The sequence below is a fragment of the Fukomys damarensis genome, unplaced genomic scaffold (genome assembly GCF_012274545.1).
Source record: "Fukomys damarensis isolate Sample0158 unplaced genomic scaffold, DMR_v1.0_HiC HiC_scaffold_16, whole genome shotgun sequence".
Lineage (NCBI taxonomy): Eukaryota > Metazoa > Chordata > Mammalia > Rodentia > Bathyergidae > Fukomys > Fukomys damarensis.
The window spans coordinates 95,812,915-95,822,585 of record NW_022900928.1 but is presented as its reverse complement, the minus strand read 5'-3'; the positions used below and the strand labels follow the sequence as shown (position 1 = coordinate 95,822,585).

The window sequence follows — 9,671 nt, the reverse complement described above, 5'->3', positions numbered from 1 at the left end:
TTGGTAAGGGTGTCAAACTTGGGACCTTGCACTTGGGAGGCAGGTGGTGGAACCACTGAGCTAAACCTAACCCCTTTTTCAAAGGGAGGAATAAAGTGATCAAATGGTCCTGGAGGTATAAACTCTGTAGTGTCTTAGGAACAGCAAAACATGCAGTTTGCCAAGTACAGAAGCAACATTAAGGAGAACGATGGGAAGATAAGGAAAACTTAACCATTTTCCTCAATTATCGCCACATTTTTTCTTTGAGTTTCAAATGAAGCGCAGGGTTGGCTTACCTGAGGTTCGCTTGGTTTTCTCTGGGAACTGTCTCAATTCTCAGGAGTATCCTTTCCTGTTTCTTCTGTTTCAGTCCACCTCATATAGATGGTTATGAATTCCCATCCCTTGTATTACCATTTAGCCAAAACTGCTACCTAGAATTCCAGACTTAGAATTTTCTAATTGTCCCTTACCTCTATGTGGCCTCTCACTACTATCTCAGATTGATAGAGCAGACACTAATTCAGTCTTCTCCACCATCTCTGGACTTTATTCCATCTCTGTGATTAGTACTACCTCCCACCAGACTTCTCAGTGTAGAATGTGGACACCACCCTTTACTCCTCACTTTCCTTTGATTCCTGTGAACCTTCTTGCGAGTTTACCTCCTGAATATCTGCTGATTCTGCCCTCTTCTCTCTGGCCCTCTGCCACAACCCTAGTTCTAGTCATCATTGAGCTGAGTTAAGCTCCTCACATTTGGTCTTACCTCTAACTAAAGCCTCCTCCTTGCTGCACTCTGAACGATCCCTTTAAAATGTAAATCTCATCCTACCAAGCTTCTTTAAACTCTCCACTGGATCCTTTACTGCCCTTAGGATAAAATCCAAATTCCTTAAATTGTTTGAAAGGCCCTAGGGTGCTGGCCATTAACTGACTCCTAACCTACCTCTCTTGCTGCTCCTCAGAGGCTTGCTGTCTCCAGCTGTCCTGAACTGCTTTACTTTCTAAATCGGTCAAGCTTTGGCGCTTGAAGTTTTAACATGGGCCCCACCCCTGGATTCTACTTTGCTTCTGCCTGTCTACCGCTCTCAATAAGTAGGGCCCTTATAGGCAACAGTAAGTCAGGTTGACACACAAAGTTGCTAGTTGAATTCTTTGTTTTCTTCTAAACTATACACTTAATTCCAGCAGGGAATGTTGCACTTATCTACCATCATATCTCAGATTCCTAGACTGTCATATTATTTATCAAGAAACACATCCTTTACTATGCCACAGCATTTACCACTTGATAGCGTGCTTCTTCCAGGCAGCACCGAGTTCTGTTGATCAGCCAGACCCAGCACTTTGTGTTGCATTTTTCACCAGCTACTTTTGGGAGATTTATGTCTGTACTTACAAACATATAGGAATATAAGTTGTAGACGATATATTAGATGAGACTGGGAGCAACATGATTAATTTAGTAAATGTGCTGTAAAGTGTACATATGCATGAATATTTGTTTATGTGATACCATGTGCAGTAGAAGAAAAATCTGTAAGGCATTTGCTTAGGGTAAGGTTGGTTTAAATTCCAGCTCTCCACTTTGTAACACTGAGGTCTTGGGCAGATGACCCCCCAACACTCCTCGCCTCAGCTTCCTCATCTGCAAAATAAGAATATTTGATGTTACATAATAACTGCTGATTTGCAAGGTTGTAACAGAATGAGCATTTTTGAAAACAATTGCCCTCCTCTCTGGCCCCTGGTATTTGCTTTCTAACTTTTAAATTATTTTTCTCCTCTTCTAATAATGTTGCTATAGCTGGAACAATTTTGGAATTTCTTTCAGAAATCAGTCCTACCAGTGTGTCTGTGGGTTCCTTCTGCATCCATGGATTGAACCAAGTGCAGATAAAAAAATTCAGGAAAAAAAGTGTGTAGGTGCTGAACATGTATAGGTTGTTTTTCTTGCCATTATTCCCTAAATAATACTGAATAACGACTATTTACATAGCATTTACCTTGTTTTAAGTATTGTATTGATTTTGATATTGGTGTTTTCTGAAACCAGTCCCTCTTGGATACTAAGAGACTACTGTATTTCAATGGGAGAAATCTTTTCTCTTTAGGAATGTATTTGATTTTTTAAAAACAGTCTGGTTCAGAGAATAAGATCAAGATGGTTAAACCATCTGGATAGATATTCAGATTAAGTGTGATTGTAATGGGATTTTATTTTGTAGTGTTTAAGCTGGTGCATATTCTGACTTTCTCATAGGTGCCATTAAGAGCATATTCTACTTGGCACATTAAATTCAGGGAATTAACTATCACAAAATCTTGATTTTTTTTTTTTGAAGAGCACTCTGATAAATCAAGCAGTATTAAAAAGCTCAAAAGATCTGAGTTCTTTAATATACTTAATCACAAGTTAACCATCAAAATTTTACTTCTAGTAACAATTTAGGGGGAAGGATGATCCAAGGAGCCCAGCATATTCTCGTACACATTTGAGGCTGTTCTGTTTACAGCTAGGAGCATGGGAATCTGTGTGGCTGAAGCACAGCGAGGATGATGTTCTCTGTACATGACAGAGGAGCCAGCCCTGTCTTTAGAGTTCTGTCCTTCATTATGGGAAAGGAACCTGGAAGGAAGAAGTGGAGATGAGTGGAGAGAGGTTTACAGCTTTTACAGAGGCCTGAAGCACCTGTGCAGAAGGATCCACAGGATGAGTTCATAGATGACATTGGAGGCACAAGGAAGTTGGCCTACTAGAAAAAGCATTTAAAGCAAGTGATTGGGGGAGCAGAAGGGTGAGAGGCTGGAAGCCAACACTTCAGGATTGTGTGGAAGCTGGACAGGAGTCTGTGCAGTTGTAGGGAGATTAGTGACTATACACAGTCCGGGGTAATACCTAGTGACCATACTATGACAAGCCTAGTGTTACTTTGATATCCAGAGGTTACTGTGATTCCAGTATTTTACCCCTTTGTTTCATAGAAGGTCATAAATGTGAAGTATCAAGGATTATGGACATGTTAATTACTTATAAATATGGCACTATTTTATATCTTGAAGTGAGTAGTTGTTGCCAATGTTGAAATGATTCACTGGGAGCAGTGCAGGGGGAAGAGCAAAGCTGTAGTATTTGTGGGTCTTGGATGGGGAGGGAAATGGTGACACAACCCTTCTGCAGAGGGCAGAGTTATGCAAGCAGATAGGGGCTGCCAGTGGGCCAGGCTTCATAAGAGATTGGTCCACTTGAACTCCTTTTTTATCAAAGAGGAGCTTCAGAGGTACTGGTGCCATTAATAATTGCAGTAGGACATTGTTCTTGGGTAACTGACATCCGTTTGGATCTTGTTCTTCTCCAGGCAGACTGCTTGGTGACATTAGGGGTAGTTCTGTAGCATGGCCGTGGAAGAAAAGTCATCAAGCAGCTGTTGACTGCAACAATGGCAAAAAGCCATAATTTTTTTTTATCTCATTCAACCTCAATATTAGAATAGGATTTGAAATTATTCTGAAAATGCAGAATTCAAGGTCTTCACCCCTTTGCCTGCTTTCAAATTCTTTCCTGCAAATTGGCTTTTGGTCATCTCTTCTGGGTATTAGCTTTCTTAAGTGGTGTTAACCAAGTTGAAGTTACTATCTTAGGGATGCCATCTGTGTACATGAGCACAGACTTGTGTGTAAGGAAGATTCTTGGGCCCTGAATAGTCAGAGCCATTTGAAGTGCTCTTATGACACAGGTTAGAGACCTTTTACATTAAATAGAGCATCATACTCTGAGAAAATGCTTTCATTTTTGGAAGCCAAAACTTTACCTCGTGACAAAATTTTCTATTTATGATATAACCGAGTATCTGGCAGTGATATAAAAAAATAAGAGATTTAGATAAGTAACAGAAGCAACTAAACATCAAATTTATTTTTGGCAAATGACCTGAGTAATTTCCTTTGGATAAGAAAAATTCACAATATGTTTGCTAGTTTTCTATTATTTCCTGATAGATTGTCACAAGCTTAGTGGTTTAATACACCACACATTTAATATCTTATGTATAGACGGGCAGTCCACCACAGGTTTCTCAGGGCTAAACTCGGTGTCAGCAAGAGCTGCCGTCCTGGGGGCTCTGCATGAGAAATCACTTTCTGGCCCTTGGAACTTCTAGAGCCTGCCACTCTTTGGCTGATGGCCTCTTCTGTCTTCAAAGCCAGAAACTGACCATCCTTCCAGAGTCCCATCCACCTCTGAGCACAGCTGGGAAAGCTGCTCTGCTTTAAGGCCCTGGTGGAAAGAGTGGGCCCATCCAGATAATTCAGGATAACCTCTCAATCTCAGTCATAAATTTTAATCACATCATCTTTAATAACCTCTTTGCCATGTATGGTAACATAGCCTCGAGTTCTGGGGTGTAGGTTATGGACACTTTTTTGGGAAAGGGCATCCTGTATATGCTAATATAGAAATACTTAACATTTGATTCAGCAAGTGTATTTTTCAAATGTGCTCATGATTTAAACTTCCACTTTTATTTATAGGGAAGAGATGTATAAAAAGCAAAAACTCCACACATTTTGTATGGGTCTTTAATCTCCTACGAAAGCTAATGCTCTCTCTTGTTTGCTTTGATTAGTGATAACCTTCTAAGGAGAGCGGCCTGTCAAGAAGCTCAGGTAATGCATTTTCTGTGATAAAATTAAAACCCGCCTTACTTCGAAGGTGCAGGAAACCCCTCCCACTCCAGGGATGCACACAGTGTGTTGCAGCAGCCCAGTGTGCTCTTTTTCCTACTATGGGGGGTGGGATGAATGGGGCTGAAAGCCAACTCCGAGTAGCAGGGGAGGAAGTTAAGCGTCTGGCAAGAGCAGTTCTAACCCATCCCTTTAGACTTGTTTACTTTTGAATCTCTCAGAAGCACACATAACTGGACTAGCTGAAGCTCTGGGAATTTGCTCTTGTTTGCATTTATCCTTGAAGGCCTGGCTAAACCCTGACTCATCTCTGATCGGAATAACCCCCAAGGATATCAGTTCAGAGCAGGTGTTATTACTCAGAGTTGAATCTCCTTAAAATTGTTGATTCATACTTAAAAAGCCCCTTTCTTTAGCGCAGCTGATTCATTCCGTATGCACTGTTATCCCAATTTCATGACACTTCACATTGACATTTGCTTACCTGGTTGTAATTATAGTTGAATTATAAATCCTTTCAATTTGAAGAACATTCCTCATGCTGCTTGTATACTATACCTTGCAGATGAATTTATGTGACTCAGTTTCCTTTTTGTTATATGTTACTTAAGCTCTTGGTGACAGAAATACCCAAAAAGAAGCATGAAAGTAAAAAATGGCAAAGGGATGAAACCTTTAGTACAAGTGGGAGCAAACCTAGTGTTTTCTGAAATGTTTTCACAGATGACAATATCAGGAGTTACTATTAGTAAATTCCTCTCTTCTGTGATTGTTATCTAACACTTCTAAATCTGTGATTTAAGAATTTTTACTTTAAAGGTCATTATCTTACATGGCTCCAAGTTGTTTTACAAATCAGTTTGCACAGATTTTTAAAAATTTAAAATGTCTTAATTGACACAAGATGTGTACATATTTTTGAGGCACAGTATGATACTTTGATACATGTCTGCAATGTGTAATCCTCAAATCAGGGTAATTATGAAACAATTTTAATATTTAAGTTAAAGGTGATTCATCCCTCCCAACATCCTCCCTTAGGTAAGAGAATTCCATTTCCTCTTACTGTTTTCAAGGACAGTGTCCTGCTTCTAATATATGGAACTCTTCCTACTATTGTGAAAATTCTCTACCTCCCTAGCACACAGGTAGCTGCTTTCATGTGCCCAAAGGAAGTGGATTTGTCTTTGCAGCCTTCTCTAATTACTACGTCCTTCTTAGTATATGATTTTTAATTTCCCATAAACTGAACTCAAGTGTAGTCTCATAAACTCCTCAATCCACTCTCAACATGAGACTTGAATTGCAAGTGGGTAGCGCATCTAGATAGTGCTTTCTCAGATGAGAAGGGGATCAAGAGATGAAAAAATTAAGATGTGTTATGTACATGTACCAACTCCCCACAAGAAATGTAATCATTATGTACTATGAGTACAAATTAAAAAGAACACAGGAACTTGAAAAACTAGGATGAGGAAGAATAATTTAGTACTTCAGATTTGGAGTCTGGTAGGCTAGGAAGCCGGGTTAGTTAAATCATTTCTGGCCACATTCCAGAGTAATATAGGTAGGAAAAGAACAAATTATAATTTTTGGATACTTGGTAGCAAAATGTTAAGGTCTAATTAAGAGTGAAAATGGAATAGAAACGATAATGTACCAGAAAATCTTTACAAAGAAAGTATGTCTCTTAAGTAGTCAGACATTTTTTTAAGCAAGAAAGTATTTTAATAGACTGTCAGGGAGATTGTTTAGTACTTCCTTAGAACCATGCATGTGAAAGTGACATATATGAGATGCTTAGTAGAGATTACTCCCATTTCTTTCCCTGTGTCAGTTATACAGGGCTACAAAGACAAGGCAATTAGGTTGACTTCTTGTATGTAGAAAAATATGGCGATCAACTGATGACACAAAAGATTTCTCATGTATTCATGTTACTAATAGTTGAAGGAGAAAAAGTTTATATTCTGAAAGCTACACTGGAGTAAACTTCCTTCCCAACAGCCAATGGTTACACTGGCTGTATGTTTGTCAGAAAGTGAGCCATGTTGTCCATAGAGAAAAAAGTTATGTACCTCTAATAGGTGAAGCACAGTTTTTATTCTAATACAACATTGAGTTTATTGTTATTATATAATGGTACATTGTATTTTTTATGATATTTTGTTAGTATGAGATCATAAATGAATATTTTATCTCCAGAGTGGGTAGTATATCTGCTGGAAGTAAATTCTTTTGGAATGAAATAGTATTTGTGCACTAGCTGAATAAAATAATATTTACTGAACACTTTTTTTTTCTTTTTTTAGGTGTTTGGCAACCAACTCATTCCTCCCAATGCACAAGTGAAGAAGGCAACTGTCTTCCTCAATCCTGCAGCTTGCAAAGGGTATAGTTCTGTTTGTGTTGTATTACATATTCCATTTGTCTTATCAAGCAGCTAGTTAGACTGTATGGAATTAATTGGAAAAACTAAATTAATACTGTCATAGCAGTAACAGTCATTCGCAATGTAGAAATAACAGTTAACGTGAAATAACTATAAAGCTAACTGAGGCTTAACAAACTTGTCTAATTGAAGTTTAACAGTGATTCCAAAGTTAACCAGAACGGAGAAGTCTTGTGTGCTTGAAAGTGATCCCCTGGGAACACCTGCTCCGCCTCATGGTGTAGACTACTGGACTGTCCCTGTAGAAAGATGCCCAGGATGGCCACGAGCACTGGGAGGGCAGGATGCTTACTCTGTTGAGCAAGGTCTTGGAGACTACTCGCTACTCCTCAATGAGGAAATGGCCATGGGGCAGTGGCCTAGAGGCTGAAGTGACCTATGTTTATGCTTGTTATGTCTCAGGGCGGTCTGTCACTCATATGAGGGAGTTGTATGAATAATAGTGTGAAGTTAATGTGTTGGTTCATTAATTGTATCATAGTGATATAAAGGGAATCTAGAGGGGCAGACAGTATGGAAACTCAAAGTCTGTTAATGAAAAAATTACCATAGGTAAAATTAAAAAATAAGTTTTACAGTGTTAGATGCTGGTCTCATCAATTGGAAAGCTGAATATAAGGACTTTGGCTTTGGAAGACATAAATTTTATTTTAAAAATTAGAATGAAAGTGTTGAAGGGAAAAATGCTAATCTTTATTATCCCCAGTGTTCAAAACAATTCTTTTTGGCTATTCTGAAGATTGAGTTATTAACAAATGTGTTAGATTGGGTCATATAAAATGTAAATCAAATGAAGATGAGAACAAAAAGAATAATTGAGGCCAGATTGTGAGGTTACTGTGGTCTGGAGTAGCCTGCCACAGAGCTCTGCCGTCAGTTTCTCTAGGCCATTGTTGGCAAACCGATGGAGTGTGTGCCATAGTGGGCTGTTTGTATCATTGAAGCTCTGAAAGCTTCACCATCACTGCTGGGCATTTCTTGGAAGGCAGTGAGAATGACTTCACAAATAGACTGGTCATACCTTTTTCTTCCCAGTTCAACAGTTTAAGGGTGTTTGTTTGTTTGTTTTAATCTACATATAAAAGGAATTATTCCCTGATCTAATGGAATCCTATTTTCTGGGCTTGCTTAGAGCAGCCTCCTTGCAGAATAAACACAACAATCACACCTATTGGATCACTAATAACAGTGCCAAACAATACTAACAGATAAGCCGTAAAACAACATAACCAAAATACCCGAGGTAATTAGTGATGGCCTGTGGAAGAGACACAGAGAACTCAGCCCTGGATTTCAGACTTCAAGGGTCCTGGTCTGTATCTTGTTTTACAGCTGCTCTCTAGCTCTGGAGAGCTAGTAATACTGCAAGAATTACTTTTTAAATCCTCAGTTTACTTATCTGTAAAATAAAATAGTGGCACATATTTTAAAAACAACCATGGAGAATAGGTGCCCTTAGTATTAAATAATTCCAGGGCCCAGGATTTAGCTCAGCACTGTGCCTGCCTTGCATGTGTAAGATCTTGAGTTCAATCCCTGGTCCTGAAAAAAAAATATATAATGATGATGATGTCAGTAAGTGTTAAGCATTATTTCTGCTTCATAGCAAGTTCTCAGTATAAGGAGCAGAAGCTGCTGTTGCTGCTGTTATTGACTCTGGCTAAGTCCAGAGCGTTCTCCATTTTGCTCTCCACTCTAATCGAGAGTGCTTGCATCTCTCCTTCCACCTACTTCCATCTAACTTAGAATTCTGTGTTCTGACCCTTTAGTGATGGACTAAGTTATTTACTTGCTAACTTGTGATAACTTTATGGTAGTTTGCTTAAGCTATCTTAAGCTATAATTAGTTATTTCAAATTCTTTGTTGGTTTTTTTTTTGGTGCTAAGACTTAAACCAAGCATGCACTCTACTACTTACATTTTTTTTAAAAATTAAATTTTATCTTTTCAGAGCAGTTTTAGGTTTACTTTTTGATGTGTAAACGTATTTGTGTTTTTAAAGATGAGTTCTTACTTGAGAGTATAATACTGTCAATGAAAGCCAGGCTAAGATACTGCCACTGAAGCAAAGTCTTTCTTTCCTGAAGGCATTGTCTTCTTAAACAAGGCGAATCCCTGTGTGCTGCTGTGAAACTCTGCAGCATCTATTTTTAAAAAAATTTTTCATTATTTAATTGCACTATTTTTGTCATCATGGCTCTGCCCTGACACATAATTTATAATTTATCATGTAGCTGTTTCATTATGTAGTACTGGTTTAAAACTTCAGGAGAGTTTTAAGAAATAAGATAACTGTGTGTTTAGTGTTAATAAATAATACATTAAAGAGTAATTATTTTTTGTGCGTGCTGAGCCTGGAAATTGCTATATGTACATAAAGTTTTTATTTAGCCGTGGTGCTATCTTGCCCTTAATTATATAATAAATAATATATCCTTACTGGTAACACTTGTTCTTCAATCTTTTATGTAGAATGTCAGAAGCGAATGTCGTCGCCTTCATTTCAGAGATTTTCTGAACATGAAAGCATATAAAGATGTGAATAAACACC

The 9,671-nt window shown here is 38.3% G+C and overlaps 1 protein-coding gene across 1 annotated transcript in view; it reads left to right on the top strand.

Annotated features, from left to right (window-relative positions):
* The window catches only part of Agk (acylglycerol kinase), a 92,640-nt gene that overhangs the window by 16,824 nt on the left and 66,145 nt on the right, over positions 1–9,671 (top strand). Inside the window, exons 2-3 of the mRNA XM_033764495.1 lie at positions 4,611–4,650; positions 6,981–7,060. Of these exons, the coding sequence (XP_033620386.1) occupies positions 4,611–4,650; positions 6,981–7,060 (120 nt within the window). The remainder of the gene's footprint in view (positions 1–4,610; positions 4,651–6,980; positions 7,061–9,671) is intronic.